The 18,718-nt window shown below is 37.7% G+C and overlaps 3 protein-coding genes across 4 annotated transcripts in view; 1 reads left to right on the forward strand and 2 right to left on the reverse strand.

Moving 5' to 3' along the window:
* Nucleotides 1-2,029, forward strand: part of LOC101738658 (cationic amino acid transporter 3) — a 23,401-nt gene extending 21,372 nt beyond the window's left edge. Inside the window, exon 11 of the mRNA XM_004925342.5 lies at nucleotides 163-2,029. Coding sequence (XP_004925399.2) covers nucleotides 163-272 — 110 coding nt within the window. The 3' untranslated portion in view covers nucleotides 273-2,029. The remainder of the gene's footprint in view (nucleotides 1-162) is intronic.
* The window catches only part of LOC101735503 (cationic amino acid transporter 2), a 44,232-nt gene continuing 27,532 nt past the window's right edge, over nucleotides 2,019-18,718 (reverse strand). For both annotated transcript variants that reach the window (XM_004925325.5, XM_021347459.3), the window contains exon 14: nucleotides 2,019-7,081. In XM_004925325.5, the coding sequence (XP_004925382.2) occupies nucleotides 6,939-7,081 (143 nt within the window). In that variant the 3' untranslated portion in view covers nucleotides 2,019-6,938. The remainder of the gene's footprint in view (nucleotides 7,082-18,718) is intronic.
* Nucleotides 8,525-11,679, reverse strand: LOC105841519 (lipase 1). Its single transcript, XM_012689750.4, has one exon. The coding sequence runs from the start codon at nucleotides 9,846-9,848 to the stop codon at nucleotides 8,628-8,630; it is 1,221 nt and encodes a 406-aa protein (XP_012545204.1). The 5' UTR covers nucleotides 9,849-11,679; the 3' UTR covers nucleotides 8,525-8,627.

Consider the following 18,718-nt stretch of genomic DNA (forward strand, 5'->3'; position numbering starts at 1 on the left):
CGGGTAGCTGTTAGCAAATCCCACCCAGGAGGCTGAGCCCTTGCTCGCCCACCTATCGTTGTGAAACTAGAAAGGCCTCTGGGCCACCAGTAATCCTTCGTTCATAAAAAAGAGAGTATTTCCACTAAACAATATATTAACTGATTTTATTCTTTATTCCAGGTTACCTAATTTACTTCTTATATGGAATCCGTAACAGTTCACTCAATTCTTCACAGCCCGCCGGTAAAGTCGATGACAAGGATAAATCACAAGTCGTAACAAAATTTTGATCTGTAATACCAGATTAGGCGTAATGTGTCTTACGTGTTGAATACCTGGATATTGTTGTGTATGTAATAGTTATAATATTAATCCTGTGATTGTTGGACAGTTAAGGTTGTGAGTGAAAAGCATCTCAAGACTATGGATTACTTAGTGATTTTTTATTTATTTATATGAGATACAAAACTGTGCGTAATAATACAGCTCTCACCTCTGAGCCGGGGCTCCCAAACATCAGCTCTTTCTCTTGGACTCCCTGCACAAGCAAGTCTTTCGAATCATCTAGAATCCTAGTCATCGGATCTCCGATTAAGCGTTCCAGTGTTCAAAGAACCTTTTCCAATTGACACAACCTTCGCATCATCGTCAAGACGCCTTTATAAAGTTCAAAAGTTCAGTCACTACGCCATCAAGAGACCACTTACAGATGCTATTTCTCTTCTTGATTCACTTGTCACTACCGCCAGTAATAATTTTATTGGGATCTCTTACGTTTTTTTTTAGATTGTTTGTCTGTGTTGCCTATTCCAAAACATAACAAAATTTCGAGAACATTCGTCTCCCGATTGCATGCCGATTTGCAACATTCTGTTTATATCTCAAATAAAGTACTCCCGCTCAGTATAATAGTTCACTGTTGTTGTCAATTAACCTGTAAAAATAAAGGTATCATAGAGAAAAATAATCTTTGTTCCTTACCTACTTATGCTTACATTTTTTGTAGGAACTAAAGGGAGGTCTGAGATTCACTTGCGGGCACTAGACCCTTACGGTTAGTCGATTATTTTGTGAAAGATTGTTAACTTTACTTCTCTAACCCTAGAGTAATTTTTTAACTCGAATCATATGTCAATGTTAAACAAAAAAACACCGATTTTTATATGTGATTTACTTAATTAAAAATCAATTAATGTTGCCATAAATAAATTGAATTGCAAGGCCTAGTTAAAAATGGTAATTATTGATTTTATTATTGTAAACAGTTACAAATTGTTGCTAACTTTAAGGATTATCCTACGATTGTTCAAAGTACATAATATTATTACTCTAAAATTATGAAAACTTCATTCTAAAAATATTGCTGCACTCCAGTTATTAGTATCCGTAATTTTAAACTAGGAATTGGAAACGAAAACTCCTTCAGTTATTTCTGTACCAGTCCAATGAAATAAATAAATGTCATACGAATGTAAACTAGAGATTTTAGATTTTATGGCTTATAATATTACGGGCTAATGATGTTAAGATTATTATTAAAAATAAAATATTACAGAGTATTTTCTACAATTATCTTTAAATTAAGCAAAACAACGGGTACAGTTACTTCCAAGCTGCCATACAGGGTGTCTCATTTATGAAACCACCCAATAATTTTAACGACAGCTGTGCTTCAAATAAACTTCGACATTCAAGCTATTTAAAATAATTAATTTGTCACAGCAATTTGTTGTAAATTTAATTTCGTTCTAAATTCAAAGCCATGAAGAATGTCTGTGATTAAGGATGTAACAAAATAGTAAATTATTATTTTATTAATTATATATATATATATATATATATGTATCGAATTTAGGACTTTTCTTTTCAATCGATAAGTTTGATAATTTCACTATGAAATCCTTAGTCCTAGTCCTTAGCGCGCAAGATATTATTATGTTGAATGTACGGTAACATGAATGCATTATTTGTCTATTTTACATACAATATTCTGTGATCTAATAATAGAAATCTTAATTAAAATAAAACAAAAAAAATAAAAGCGTAACTTTATTTTATCATTAAACAAATAAATACTGCAACTTAATTTCTATAAATGATAACAAACGGAACATTTTTTCTTTAATAATATTAGCCTTAATTATTAACTTAGTGTGAGTGTAGGTGTTACAGAGAATCAAAAAGTCTGAAATTTTCGCAACCTTTGATACCCAACGGTAGTTTTCCAATTACAGAGCATAATGCCGCATAATGCGACTCAGTGACGCACAATGCCGAATTATGCTGAAGCTTAATTGGAACGTGAATTAGTTTTCAAATGCATCAACAGAGTGCGCTAAGTTAGCACAGTTTTAATTAACATTGATTATTTCTAAGAAACTACGACGAACGAAAGCCTTACAATTTTTTTCAACATTAAATAATATTACTAACGATAATATAAACAAAATTTCGATCAATGCCAACTTAAAGAAAAAACACTTGTCAATTTTGTGTCACTGAGTCGGTATCGCTTGCGAGTATCACGCGAGAGCAATACTTTTGAGAGTGCTCGATTCTGCGAAGCGTTGCTGTAGTCCGTAGTTGGAACATTCAACGTTGAGCATTATGCCGCATAATGCGCTCTTGTGCTGTCATTGGAAAAGTACCAAAATATGCAAAGAGAATGTCAAAATGCGTTTAATACTCTTAAATACTAATGCAATTATTTTAACAGTACGTTATGTTTTGACGCCCATACCGCTGTACTGATTTTGACCAATTCAAAATACATAGAAACAGTTTAAGCCCTTGAAAAGAATATAGGCGTTTTTTTACCCAGTTTTGAATACATTGTGCTTAGTACGAGTTTTTTAACGTTCTCGATAGCGTAAAAGTTAATTCAAATTTGTATGGAGTTGGAACGTTTGCCTACGTTTGCCGCCAGGGGCGCTGATCCAACTGGATACAAATTAAGAGTTAACTTTTACGCTATCGAGACCGTTAAAAAACTCGCACTAAGCACACAGGTCTTGGTATTACACATTGCTCAAACCAGTACAAGTAATTATATTCTTTCTCTTTCTCGCTCTGTCGTATAATAATTTTTCGACCGTAACTCTCTGCAGCTAAGGTACCAATACCAAAAATGCCGGAAAAATGCAGCGAACAGTATGTACAGTGAGCTACAAAAGTACGTGGATAGTACTGTGTGCTTCGTGCGAGTTTTTGCGAGCAGTTGGAACAGCGCCCCTAAAAAAAGTAAGCAAGCGTTGCATATGCCTACAAATTTAAGTTAACTTTTACGCTATCGAGAACGTTAAAAAACTCACACTGAGCACAAATAATTATCCCTGGTCGTCTTCCACTATACGGGCAGCAAATGAAACACCAGCACCTCAATCGACGATTTGATTTCTCCCAGGATTACAGAACCGAGGCGCCGGTGGCAATCTGCAGCTGATCGTTTTATTTTTTGACAACCACACTGACAGGTCCTCGCCATTGGCAATGACAAGAACAGCTGTCTTACAAACACTACTGCGTTAAAGACTACAAGTATAATTTCAATTTTCAGATCACTATTATAATACATATGCGTCAAGGAAGCGATTTCAATAAAAAAAACAAAACAATTGAAAGTTGTTATTCATAGCGATGTAGTGATTTCATTTTAATGTTGTAAAATAATGTGTTGTAGTAAGTTGAATGAAAATAATGAATTAGATCCAGGATCCCGATTCACGCTGATATTTCTATATAATTTTGGAAAAATTCGATCCAGTTGGCTTTGTAAATTGCTTCCCACTTATGTCTTGTTTACAGAATAATTTTCACCGTTTCAACAGTTTTTATATATTGCACCGACAAGTGAGCGAGCTCACCTCCCACCCGGTGCTAAGTGGCTACCGGAGTCCGGGTGTACACTGAGGTACCGCCACTCGCCTTGCGACATGAGGTCTGAGGACACCATCATTGTAGCGCGGCGGGAGCACACCCCCTATAGTCTCTCCTCCTGGTCTGTTTATCTTTCGTCCAATAAGTTTAAGTCTTCGCGTGAACATTTGGACACTATAGTCGTAAAAACCGCCCTCATCGCTCGCATTTAATGCAATCAATTGTGAATCAAATCAATTGTGATTTAACATTACAGTTTATCAGTCATTATAGTATTATTTTTACAGTTCATTAATTCATTACAGTTTATTAATCATTATATGTATTTTCTTTAATAATGTGTTGTTAATAGTACGCCGCAACATACTTGCTGTATCTTTATCTGTCCATAATTTCGGGTAATTAAACGGCTGTCTGGAAGAGATCGCTTTTAGCGATAAGACCGCGTATTGTACAAGCGTACCTGTTTGTTGACTGTTTTTTTATGTTAATTGTGTTTTGGTGTGCAATAAAGTATGTTCTCTATATAGCCTAAAGTATTATAAACATCGTCAATATTTTGGTAAGTATTTCTTGAAATAATCGATAAAAAAATATGAAAATATACGGAAAAAAATCTACAGAATCTACAGATCGGTGTAAGGTAGATCCGACGTCATGCCTCTGAGCGCTACCGGTCGCAGCGCACACCGGCGCTCGCTGCAGACGGACATGGCAATGTCCTAGTCGTGTGACGCTAATCGACCAAAATGCAAAATATATTTAAATTATTACCACCGTTTTATATTTAAAGTTACATATTAGGGTACAGCGAGAGAACGCCACGCCCCTGATCTCTCTTTGCTCAGCCCACACCCTGGACACGAAGGTCAAGTACCTAGGAGTCCCGGTATTAACCATCCGCGACCGAGCCGCGTCCACACTCGGCCGACCCCACGATTTGCAAGCAAAGTAAACTGTCCCTTCCTAACAAGACGACACTATACTAAGTTAATTATTATTACGTTACATTGTGTATCTGTATGTATATATCGACGCTTGAAAGGCAAACGTGACTAAGCGACAATGCGTGAATTTTACAGTAGACTAATTTAAAGTTGAAATACCTGAAAACAAAATTTATTTTAACGAATCTAGCTGTAGTAGAATCTAGCTAGTAGCTGTAGGATTGAAATGTTTTTAATAGACCTAGAAATATATATTTTTTGCGCATCGATTATGTTTATTGCCTATCATTTATGTACAAAGCAGTTATTGTCGCTTAGTCACGTTTGCCTTTCAAGCGTCGATATGTAAGGTATATGTATATGCATGTATGTATGTATGTGTGTATATATTTAAATTGATTGGTACACCGCGTGTAATTCGTTTCCAAACGATTCTTTTCCGGCTTGTCTGTACAATATTTTTAACCTTCACCTACTGATTTATAATCCGGTCTGATCCGGTTGTAGGGTTGTCCGGTGTCGGTTTTTCAATATCAAAATTCTCGAACATGAACGAGTCTGAAAATGATATCTGTGGCTGGGGGGAGGGGCGTCCCCGGGGGTCCCCCCCGCACGACTCCCCGCACCCGCCTGCCTCAGTACCGACATCCACATCCGTACGATTCTAACCTAATCACGATATAGGAACTAAAAATTATAATAGCAATAAAACTATGCAGGATGTAAAGGAACTCAGAGCTCAAAGATAATCAGAGCTTCACATAGAAAAGCGAAATTTCCAAATCTGCTACATCAGTGTGCTTAGTGCGAGTTTTAAACGTTCTCTATCGCGTAAAAGTTAACTCGAATACGTAAGCAGTTGGAACAGCGCCCCTAGCGACAAACGTACTAGCTCCATACAGATTTGAGTTAACTTTTTCGCTATCGAGAACGTTAAACAAACTCTAACTAAGCACACTGAGCAATCGGGGGATTACTACCGCACCTGCATCTCCCAGGTCAAAGTTCGACCGATGGTCGGTTTTCCTGATAATTCTATTAATAACCCATTACATTAAAGAAAAACATTAAAACAAAAAAATGTATTTATCAAAAGCCCCTGGGTTCCATTGCACCCGACATAATTCAAAACAACCACAGCCTCTCGCGACAATACTGAGCGATATATATCATTTAAGTACCTACGAGACAAATAGCCCAATCCCACGCGTGGGACCCTGTGGCCTTGTCCATGACATCCCTGACACGTCACTTTCATCTAATGTTAATAACCGGAAACACGTCAAAATGCATTATCCTGGCCTCCTTTGCATTCAATTGCAAATTTTGCATTATCCTGGCCTCCTCTACGTAACAATGCTCTAATAACTCTATATCAACTACAAATGAATGCTGATCAATACGATATATTTATTTTCGACTGTAAATAATACTTGAATAGAACCGAGATTCATTTGAAACGTTTTGGTTGAGTTTAAGGATCTTTGTTACATCATTATTCGAAACTCTACATCTATATTATTCATCTTAATGAGTTTAAGGTTCACTGACAGCGAGTTGTATATCTGGTTAAATGTACTCACACTCATCGGTCCCGTTGAGCTCAACTAACAGACTCAAAAAGTCCACCGAGCAGCAGACGGTCCGCAGAAGATCCTCCCTTTATATTTGGGAACGATGTTGATATGCGGCATCAGAGTACCCCACCCCCTCTCTCCTACCCCCTCTCTCCTACCCCCTTCCCCCGCCCCCGTATAGGCAGTTTCACACTTAAGTACTATCAAGCTAAAATGTCAATCAGCAGATTATTCATTCCAGAGATTACACAGTAATTCAGAGATTCCGTACTTAAGTAATATCTTGATAGTGTATGACATGATGTTTCAGTATTCATTTATTTTTCTAAGCTTAAACTTTAGAAAATTCAACTCGACATGTTAATTCTTGAATGTCTTGAGCTCAAACCAAACGAAAACGTTTCAATACCTTACCTAAAACTAGCACATTTTTAATGGTACATTTTCCTTTAAGAACAGCGCGAATTGTTTCCTACCCTCCCAACGTTCAGATACTAGATATAAAGGACACGACGGTGTTGCTGGGGCTGACGACGTCGTCACCCTCGGCGTCGGGTCAGCCCAGCGCGTGGGTCAGCCCGGAGTGGTTCAGCAGGGCGGTGTGGCCGTCGATGATCTGATCCGCCAGCTGGATCGAATCCATGGTCCGACGGCGTTCAGTGCTGTTCCACATGCCGTAGGAGAAGTAGATCACGAGACCTGGAAATCGGAAGAACGTCATTTTTAATTTCAAAGCTCTGAACAGATTTATTTAGGTGACGCTTATTTCTGCCGCGAAGCACGATTTGAAGGGTGGGGCAGCCGTTGTACCTATAGACCATGACTTCTCGCCGAATTAGTTATTTGTGTTTAATTTAAAAACCAACTCTAACCGTTGGCAGAGCGACATTACCTGTGCTCTGAGAGCAGTGTAGATTGGTTCACAAGAAGTCTCATCCAGAATCTCAACAATAGGTTAGGTTACAGATTATAAATAGTATAGGAGACTTTTTGGCGGGAACACGAGGAGTGAAGTTGTGTGATTTGTTTTATTTTGTCTATTTAATGTTTCTTCAGGTTTAAATGTGTAATAACGGTGGTTTATTAACTGTTTGATATCTGTGAAAGTGCACAAATGTGGGAAAATAAAACAAAGCCGCTGGAGGTAACTTTTCGAGATCCTCCAAAAAGTCCACTGAAAAAATCTCAGTAAATGACCACCATTTTACTGAGATTATATGTCATCCCATATCATTTTATTTTATTTCACCCCAGTTGATTAATGTCGCAAATTAATCATCTTCATTTCATTTCATTTCGCTCCATACGTAATTCATAAAAATAAGAATATTAATTAAAATAAGACATGACTTAAAGGTCTTAGTTACCAGGTCATAAAACCCCTTAATAATATAGTATAGGATAGTAATAAAGATTTTTACAGAATAATCAAAATCCGATTGAACTACGCAATAAACGTTGAAACAATTGTTTCCAGGACATTTATCTCAAGGCAATTTCAATTGTATTACAAATAAACCATAAAAGTTTACACATGCAAATATTATTGTAATGTAGCACGCATATTCGTGCGTTCGTTGCTTAAATACGTTCAAATAGAGTTTCTATTTGAATACGGATAAGCCCCACAATGGTTATCAACTTTCACGGTACACTTAGAGCAATAATTATATAAGGACCCGAACACTTAAAATTTTCACTTATACATTTGTATATTTTATACTATGATTTGTAAAAAAAACATTCAGAAGATGAATAATAATATAGAACCGCCATTATTTTTAAGCTTCTTTTTTATTGCTTCTATGGGTGGACGAGCTCAAAGCCCACCTGGTTTTAAGTGGTTACTGGAGCCCATAGACATCTACGACGTAAATGCGCCACCCAACTTGAGATATAAATTCTATGGTCTCAAGTATAGTTACATAAGCTTTAGCTAGGGAAGGCTATCAAACACCAATAGCAGTGCCTTGCCGCAAATGATACTCAACACTGATGCTGCACCAGACGTGGAAACCGCTGTATTCTCCTCAACGTTCTACTAGAATGGAGTCGGTAAAGCAGTATCCTGGTCATGTAAAACTTACGACTGCTATTCCAGTGTACCACTTTTAAATACTAGAAATAAATACTCTACTATGCTTCTTTTGATAATTTATTGGTTCATTCCATTAATAAATATCTCTGAGCGTTATTTAATGCCGTGTAGTAATTCAGAGAATACTAAAAACTGTTCTGATCAAACTTAATGACTATTGTATCTCTTCAAAGTCTCTAAAACGTATGGATAAGAAATCGCGTAACTATTACGACCCCACAGGTGGTCTAAATGGTTGAAGTAGTCCGGCTCAAGGATCATGTGATCCTTCACATTGACCAGGTTTTGTTTTAGTAGCTCCATGTCCTTCAGCGTCGATATTCTATCGTTCTTCCCCGACACTAATATTGTATCGAATGTCACCTTTCTCAAATCGTAATTGGGTGGTGTAAACGCTTTGTATTTGTACAAATTCTTTGTAGTCCCGTAATCGTAATTACTGAAAGATCTCCTGCTGCCGATCTGGGCGAAATGCACTAAATTCTTCCACGACGTGCCCGACGGGAAATGGGCCATGATGATGGGAAAAAAATCTGGGTCCATTTCATCTGATTTCGTGCCAATTAATGGCGCTAAAACTGCTCCCATGCACAGCTCGTAGCTGATCGGCAATTGTGTGCAGAGCATATTCATAATTCCTTTTGTGAGAGAGCTATAACCGGAAATTTCGTAGAGATCAAATGGCATCACTGCCTTGTCTATTACGTTACCGAATGTGATTAATGACGTGATCGGTCCTCTCGTGTTCTGCAGGTGACAAACCGGTGCTAGGGCTATGAAAACATTGACTTTCTCATTGTATTCCGGTCTGGTCGCACCCAAAATAAGTGTCATCGTTGTCCCTTGAGAAAACCCGACTATATTAACCTTCGACTGCCCTGTCGCATTCAAAACATAGTCGATATTAGCGGGTAGATCATAATATCCAAACTCGTGTATGCTGTAGTCCCAGAAGGCGAAATCATCGTCTGGATTTAGTGTCATGTGTTTCCTGGTGTATCTCGTTCCCCTCACATTTATAGCCCAGACATCGTAGCCCGATGCTGCAAGTATGATAGCCAAAGAAGTGTTTCCTCTTATGACGTAGTCATCAGCAGTTCCGAATATCCCGGGTAAAAGTAGCACGGGTCTAGTTTTGTCGCCTGGTATGTTGAATAGCTTCAGAATATATCCATCGCTAGTGATGACGTCGTGCTCTTCGACTTCATACCCATATTTTTGGACAAGTTCAGTGAAGTTCATTAACCCTTCCACTGGCACCTTTGTTAATGTCGCCGTGATATTTCGAACGGTCTGTGACGTCACTGCGCTTATTATCGCCAATACTAGACATATCCGAAAAAAACTCAACATTTTGCGTTCACTCATATACGCAGTGCAAAGTTTGTGTGAATAATTCTAATTAAACACATATATTTATAGGTACATATTTATCAATAGCAATTTAAAGTTTTTTTGTTTTGTCGAAACAGTTAAAATTGGGTGATTTAATTGAATCGGGGCGCCCGCAGTCGATATTTTCTAGACAAAAATCAAAAAGCTAGGTCATTTCAGCAAATTTATTAAGGTAATTTACTTCGAATGCATACTCATTAGTGTAATTTGTTGACCCGCATTCGTATCTCGTATTGTATCTCGAAATAAATACATACATACATATTTATGATATTTTAAACAGAACAATTTTGTATTTTATTCGATTTTCGCGATGCATAGACATAATTGTAGCTGTGTAGGTAGGTATGTGTGTTTTTATCATTATATTTCTGTGATGCATTGAAAACTTTGCAAATTATATTTTATAATTACACGAACAAAAACTTCGATAAAGCGGCACGACACGAGAACCCTCTCATCGTGGCCGCCGGTAACTACATTCCCGATCCTGCGGACAGAATGGAAAGCAGTCGACGTCGCCCAAAACACGTCATCTCAGATCCTCCCGATCCACTAACGGTGCTTTTAGGTACTTCAAGCACCGGTCACCGTTCTCGTCGAACCCGTCACTTGCGACGAAGGGCTCGACGAGTAAATTAACTCTCAGACACAGCCCACTGAGTTTCTCGCCGGATCTTCTCAGTGGGTCGCGTTTCCGATCCGGTGGTAGATTCTGCGAAGCACGGCTCTTGCTAGGGTTCGTGTTAGCAACGTCATCAGGTTTGAGCCCCGTGAGCTCACCTACAAACGTTAGGGTTACGCTGAAATAGCCCCTAAGGCTATCAGATTAGGTAGGAAAAAAAAAAAAAAACCCGCCTGGTGTCCGGTGTAACCGGAGGCCATATAAATCTACAACGTAAATGCGCCACCCACCTAGAGACATGATTTCTAAGTCTCAGCTTTTACAGTAGAACGGCTGCCCCACCCTTCAAACCGAAACGCATTACTGCTTCACGGCAGAAATAGGCAGGGTGGTGGTACCTACCCGTGCGGACTCATAAGGCTTCGTACCACCAGTAATTACACAAATTATAATTTTGCGGATTTGATTTTTATTACACGATGTTATTCCTTCACCGGGGAAGACAATCGTGAACATTTGTTAAGTACGTATTTCATTAGAAAAATTGGTACCCGCCTGGGATTCGAACACCGATGCACCGCTACATACGAATGCACCGGACGTCTTATCCTTTAGGCCACGACGATTTCAAACTTCGACCTATGGGCCCAACTTATAAGACATTAGTCCTGCGATTTCTCGTGACCCAAAAAAAGGTCGTACAACTGCCTTATTCAACAACAGCAGGAAGTCTGCACATGAAATCGCGGACCCTTTTACGTGCAACGAATTACCCATTCGAAGCGCTAAATTTCATACGCGACTCTGCTTGCGTATCATTCTCAAATCTCCAATAATTTAAGCAATCAATTAAGTAATTCAATAAAATTTGGAAAAAAGATCATATTTTAACAAAAACAAAAACTATTAGGCCGTCTTAGTGCATTCGCGAGACGATTATCCGAAGTATTTATCGAAGAAAAAAACCGGAAAACACCAACTCACAAAATGCCAACTTTCCATCGAAATCAAAGATTTCAGAGAAATAAACCGTAACTTAAACTGTTGAAACTTCCTTGTAAGTTGAAACGGTAATCTTGATTATTTATTGAGGAAACATTTATTTTTCTTACTATTAAATGTGTTGTGATGATCATAAAAAATCTCACTTACGACACAAAGACAATTCGAAGCGACACTACTTTTGTATTATTCGATATATGGCCCTTCGTCGTGGCCTAAAGGATAAGACGTCCGGTACATTCGTATGTAGCGATGCACCGATGTTCGAATCTCAGGCGGGTACCAATTTTTCTAATGAAATACGTACTCAACAAATGTTCACGATTGATTTCCACGGTGAAGGAATAACATCGTGTAATAAAAATGAAATCCGCAAAATTATAATTTGCGTAATTACTGGTGGTAGGACCTCTTGTGAGTCCGCACGGGTAGGTACCACCACCCTGCCTATTTCTGCCGTGAAGCAGTAATGCGTTTCGGCTTGAAGGGTGGGGTAGCCGTTGTAACTATACTGAGACCTTAGAACTGATATCTCAAGGTGGGTGGCGCATATACGTTGTAGATGTCTATGGGCTCCAGTAACCACTTAACATCAGGTGGGCTGTGAGCTCGTCCACTCATCTAAGCAATAAAAAAAAAAAAAAAAAAAAAAACTTCTAGAAAGTTCCTACCATAGCTATACCAAGCTATACCATGGTAGAAACGTAATAAGACTCTCTTCAATGATAGCGAGCGTCGTGCCAATAAATCCGACAGACAAAATCGGGCGGATTATATTGTTGTTTTAAATGACGCGTGAGCTACCTGCTTCAATGCTACTTGTGCTCATAAGAGTTACAATACCAATTCTCGCAATAATAGGAACAACTGCGATCTCCAATGTCCTGTTTGCAGACATGCCTCATAAGGAAATTTCAAACCAAAATATATTACGGTCGTTTAAGATTAATTAAACGCTTTCTCGTAAACAAACAGACGATCTAACTTCCGTCAATACATCAACACCGAGAAATCGCCGGGGAGACCTTGACATTCGCGGTTGACACATTGACCCACTCGTCACGATGGTTTGCATTCAAGCGACAGATAAACCTTCGACTTTCTGACAATTACATTAAATTGTTGTACAGTTTGACAGGCAAATAGTCGACACCGCCTATGGTAAGAGCTACAAAACAAAAATCGTAGTTATAATACGCATTTTTACGTTATTTATTTACTTTAGTTATAATTTATAAGAGACCTAATGTCAATTCCTAAATTTATCGTATTTTGTCATAGCAATTTAGGAACTAATTCCACTGAGTTTCTCGCCGGATCTTCTCAGTGGGTCCGTTTACGATCCGATGGTAGATTCCGGTAAGCATTGCTCTTGCTAGTGCTAGTATTAGCAAATTCGTCAAGTTAGAGGCCCGTGAGCTTATCCGAGCGAGTAGCCGGATGAATCTAGTATAGAGATCGGCAAAGTGCGGCTCTTTGAAATCTTGAGTGTGGCACAAATATCCTACGGGCTTGCCCGGCCTCTAATATTATCCGGCTGTGAACGAAAAAACCGGTTAATAGTATGTACGGTCATTTAATATCACCCCTGACTGATGTCGATTATTATATATTATTCGATTATATAATAATCGAAGCATCGAAGCAGTATACAATATAGCATTTATTTTATGATTTGCAATAATAGTTTATTCCAAAAAAATGTATTATTTCAAGAAAAATATATATTTTTAAAATATTAAATAATTCTTATGGATTATTATAAATGAAATGTTTTTTTTTTTTTTTTTATTGCTTAGATGAGTGGACGAGCTCACAGCCCACCTGGTGTTAAGTGGTTACTGGAGCCCATAGACATCTACAATGTAAATGCGCCACCCACCTTAAGATATAAGTTCTAAGGTCTCGGTATAGTTACAACGGCTACCCCAGCCTTCAAACCGAAACGCATTACTGCTTCACGGCAGAAATAGGCGGGGTGGTGGTACCTACCCGTGCGGACTCACAAAAGGTCCTACCACCAGTGATTACGCAAATTATAATTTTGCGGGTTTGATTTTTATTACACGATGTTATTCCTTCACCGTGGAAGTCAATCGTGAACATTTGTTGAGTACGTATTTCATTAGAAAAATTGGTACCCGCCTGCGGGATTCGAACACCGGTGCATCGCTACATACGAATGCACCGGACGACTTATCCTTTAGGCCACGACGACTTCCAAAAAACACAAATATCCTACGGGCTTGCCCGGCCTCTAATATTATCCGGCTGTGGACGAAAAAGCCGGTTAATAGTATGTAAGGTCATTTAATATCAGCACCCTTGACTGGTGTCGATTATTATACATTATTCGATTATATAATAATCGAAACAGTATACAATATAGCATTTATTTTATGATTTGCAATAATAATTTATTACAAAAAAATGTATTATTTCAAGAAAAATATATATTTTTAAAATATTAAATAATTCTTATGGATTATTATAAATGAAATGTTGGCTCTTTAGCTAATAAGTTTGCCGACCACTGATCTAGTGCGACCACTCGAGGTCATACCTACAATAGGTAGGCGAAACAAAATAGATACTATAAGGAACAAACCTACACAATGTCAGAATTAAGGACGGATCCAATTTAAAAAAAAAGCTTTATATAAATTCTTGTGTATTTTGTTTATCTTTTCGGAACGACGCTCTTTAACGTGACCAGCGGTAGCAGTTAACTGATAGCAATCGTCACGTAACTAAAAAGCGTTATACCCCCTCTAGGCGATAGAAACAGATAACTCTTTCTATTACATGCAAGTGTACGTGCGAGTTTGGAGATTCAAGTATTATATGGGGCAGTTTATAAAAATAGCCTCAATATTCTATTTAGGATTTTCTATACTAATATTATAAAGAGGAAAGATTTGTTTGTTTGTTTGTTTCGAATAGGCTCCGAAACTACTGGACCGATTTGAAAAATTCTTTTTCCATTAGAAGCCGACATTGTTCCTGATGAACATAGGCTACTTTATTTAATTTTTTTTTTTTTTGGTTTCATGTATCTTCCGAAGCGAAGCGAGGGCGGGTCGCTAGTATTTTATAAACTACTAACGACCCGCCCTCGCTTCGCTTCGGAAACTGTAATTTATTATTGATTTCTCCACTATTTAATGAATGTTAATATAAACCTTCATATACATATAAACCTTCCTCTTCAATCACTCTATCTATTAAAAAAAACCGCATCATAATCCGTTGCGTAGTTTTAAAGATTTAAGCATACATAGGGATATAGGGACAGAGAAAGCGACTTTGTTGTATACAATGTAGTGATATGTTACTATTAAGGGAACCTTTTTGATTAAGGATACCTATCTAACAAGTTATCTCGATCGCGCACTTTTTTTTCTCTCCTATTTTATGCTACCAAAGTAATAAACTAAAATTAGTGACTTAACGATACAAATCATTGGGCTTTGCAGTAAACCCGAAGATCTATATGTCTGAACGAATACACATCTGAAGCGTAATTTTAGTGCGGTTATTCGCAGATACATACACATAGGTGCAGTTACACCCAGGCCTCGCATACCAAATACCTTTAACAAAAAAGTATTAAACCTAATCTACCATTACTATGGAAGATTAGATTTAGTATGATTTATTAGTACTATTATATAGCAGTATTAGATTTAGTAGATGTAGTATTTATGTCTACTGACAATGTTTAAAATTCTACAGCTCATACGATACCAGATACCAGATTTTAATGCCAGAAACAGATAAACTTATAAGGGTATTTAGGCCAACGATGTCCTCTCAGATTCTTTCTTGTTTAATCATCTATTATTTTAAAGGACATGTTGACTATTTAACTCGTTTATTCAGCTTTCACCCGACGCAGAGACGGCGCGTGGGTAATCTCGAAACAATGGAATTCCTACACATTCGGCATTGTGGGAAAGCGAAGTCGATTTTACGTTCGGTGGTTTAGTTTCTGTTTGTTTACATTCTCACATGATGGAATCACTGATTGGAGTAGTGGAGCGTATTGAGAGTCCGCACGTGTGGGTACCATAACCAGGCCTGTTTCTGAAGTGAAGCTGCTATACAATACAATTGAGACTTTTTTTTATTTTTTGCCCTTGTAGACAGACGAACATACGGCCCACCTAATGGTGAGTGGTTACCGTCGCCCATGGACTTCAGCAATGCCAGGGGCAGAGCCAAGCCGCTGCCTACACTAACTTCGCAAATGTCTCAAGATCAGTAAGGGCATTCACGTATGGGCTCAAGTATTTAACCAGCTTACTGTCACAGCAACTCCTGAGTGTCTCTTCCAGATGTTTTTTGCCACCGACAATCCGACTCAGGACTTAAGCCGCGGCGTTTCCACAGCATTGTGTTGAAGGTGTTCGGATATACAAGACGCTGACACTCACCATCAGGCCGTAAGCTCGTCTGCCTTCGTGGGTAATAAACATAAGCCAAAACCCAATCCACGATTCGCTATTCATGAGGTGTATCACACGGCAGGTCCGCCGACGCGTTAATTACCGAGTTACGTTGACCTCGACAACGATTCTAACATTGAACTGTACATTCTCATAATTACTAATTACACTTCCTATTTTTGAGACTTCTCTTATTTGTTTGAAACTTGAAGATTTTTTTTTCCTACCTAAGCTGATAGCCTTGAGAGGCTATGTCAGCGTAATCTTAACGTGTAGGTAAGCTCTCGAGGCTCAAACCAAGCCCTGGGAAGAGCAGCGCTTCGCAGGATCGGAAACGCAACCCACTGAGAAGATCCAGCGAGAAACTCAGTGGGATGTTATTTATCTATATATTAATACGTGAAGGAAAATGTTTGTATCTCTTTTTACAAAAATTGCGCCGACGGAGGAGTATGAAATTTCCCACACTTATAGAGAATATAGAGAAGGAGTGCAGAATGCTAATATTTTTTTTAATTATGCCAAAAAAATACATTAAATCAATAAAAAAAAACATTACACACACTACCATGTATTTGACGCACACACGCATGCATACTATTTATTTATTGTCAAACTTTTTTTCTTGATGTCTGTGGTCAAATTGAGAATAGATTAAATATTGTTTGTCTTTATTAATATTTTTCTATAGTGTAGTTTTGGCGAAATATGTGATTATAGAAGTATAATAGTCTTTGAAAACAGAATCATAATAGTGTAGAGACTTATAATTTTAATTAATTATAGTCGAATTTCGACTACCGGGCGACCACTAGTAATATTTATAAGCCGATCGACAATCGAAGGGTTGTGGTTCTAATTAAATATTTATAGTTAGGACCCGCTTGCCTTATAATAACTGTAATTATTACGGAAAATTTACAGCCGTCTCTCGAAGTCGAACTTAGCCGTATTAGTAAACCGAGCATCACGTTACGCGCTGTTGAGGCATTCCCTTAGACCAATTAATTCTGGCATTGGGCACTAAAAGTGCCCAAAGAGAATCTATTTATTACAAAACTAGCTGACCCGGACTTCGTAGTGCCTCAATCGACAAATAAAACACCTAAACTTTTGTATAAAATAAACTTAAAACAAACAAAAGGAATCCGTCCGACGAGGGACACATCAAAGGAAAAACAAAATTGTTATTTTTATTGAATTGCGAGCATTTTCATATTTATCAAACCTTTTAAACCTTCTCTGGACTTCCACAAATAATTCAAGACCAAAATTAGCCAAATCGGTCCAGCAGTTCTCGAGTTTTAGCGAGACTAACGAACGGCAATTCATTTATATAATATATAGATAATGGCATACTTACAAAATAACCAACCAAAGGGACTGATCATATTTTAGACTTCAACTAAACAGCTTATATCGGTAATTAAAAAAACCTTCCAATCAAATCTCGATACTATTCCAAGTAGAAGAAACAAACAATAAAAAAATAAAATGTATAGTTTTTAAATTTAGCGCAGAAAGTCTAAATGATTCCGGGATTAAAATGTGTCCGTCCAAAAATTTTCAGAGACATATCATAAGAAATAAATTAAAAGCTCGAATTTTAGTTTCACTAGAGTGCAAATTAAAATTTGAACTTAAACAAAACATTTCGGTCTGAAGGGTAGGGCAGCCGTTGTAACTACACTGAGATTTTAGAACTTATATCTCAAGGTGGGTGGCGCATTTACGTTGTAGATGTATATGGGCTCCAGTAACCCCTTAACACCGGGGGGGTGTGAGCTCGTCCATCCATCTAAGCAATAAAAAAAAAAAAAAACTATCGAAATCAGAAACAGACACTCCAATATGAACTATCTATATGTGAATAGAGAAATACAATACAGTTAGGAGGAGGTACCAATAACTCTTCTGTTTGTCAGCCACTTTCATTTTTTTTTTGTTTTATAGCTACGAATGAACCTAAATGTTTACCGGCAAAATGTAACAAAACAAAGGAGAAAACGTAATACAAAAGACGAATTTATATCTTGCGTTATCCGTAATTATGGTCGAATTTCGAACGGCGAACGCTGGTTTGTATAATTGAATGAAATTTACATATAAATGCTCAATAGTTGCAGATTACAAACAACAATAATCAAATTCACTGTTACTACTCATGTCACATGACACGTTTGTGATCACGAAAAACTTCAAGTATTTTTTTATTTATTGCTTCGATGTGTGGACGAGCTCACAGCCCGCCCGGTGTTAAGTGGTTACTGGAGCCCATGGACATCTACGACGTAAAAGTGCCACCCACCTTGAGATATAAGTTCTAAGGTTTCAGTATAGTTACAACGGCTACCCCACCCTCCAAACCGAAACGCATTATTGCTTCACGGCAGAAATAGGCGGGTCGGTGCTACCTACCCGCGCGGACTCACAAGAGGTCATCAGTATATAGTATTAAACGTAATCGTATTGGAAATGTAAGAAAAGATTAAACTAAATAAATTTAATTAATAAAATGAACTACATATATACAATATACGTATTGTACAATCAGAGCAGTCGACCAGTATGACCAGTTAACCTTATCTGCAAATGGTAATGGCGATTTAAAAAAAAAAACATTCCCTAATCAGACACTAACTTATTCAAAAAATATAACATCCTGAGACCTCAATAATAAACTGATATTCAGTTTATAATCGACATTGTGATTTTTTCTTTCGAGTAAAGAATAATAACCCGATGTCATCGAAAAGTAAGGACTAAAG

This window comes from Bombyx mori, chromosome 8 (genome assembly GCF_030269925.1).
Source record: "Bombyx mori chromosome 8, ASM3026992v2".
NCBI classification, from domain to species: domain Eukaryota; kingdom Metazoa; phylum Arthropoda; class Insecta; order Lepidoptera; family Bombycidae; genus Bombyx; species Bombyx mori.

What these genes read in the sequence shown, in the direction of transcription:
- LOC105841519 (XM_012689750.4), bottom strand. Translation starts at nt 9,848, where the DNA reads ATGAGTGAACGCAAAATGTTGAGTTTTTTTCGGATATGTCTAGTATTG.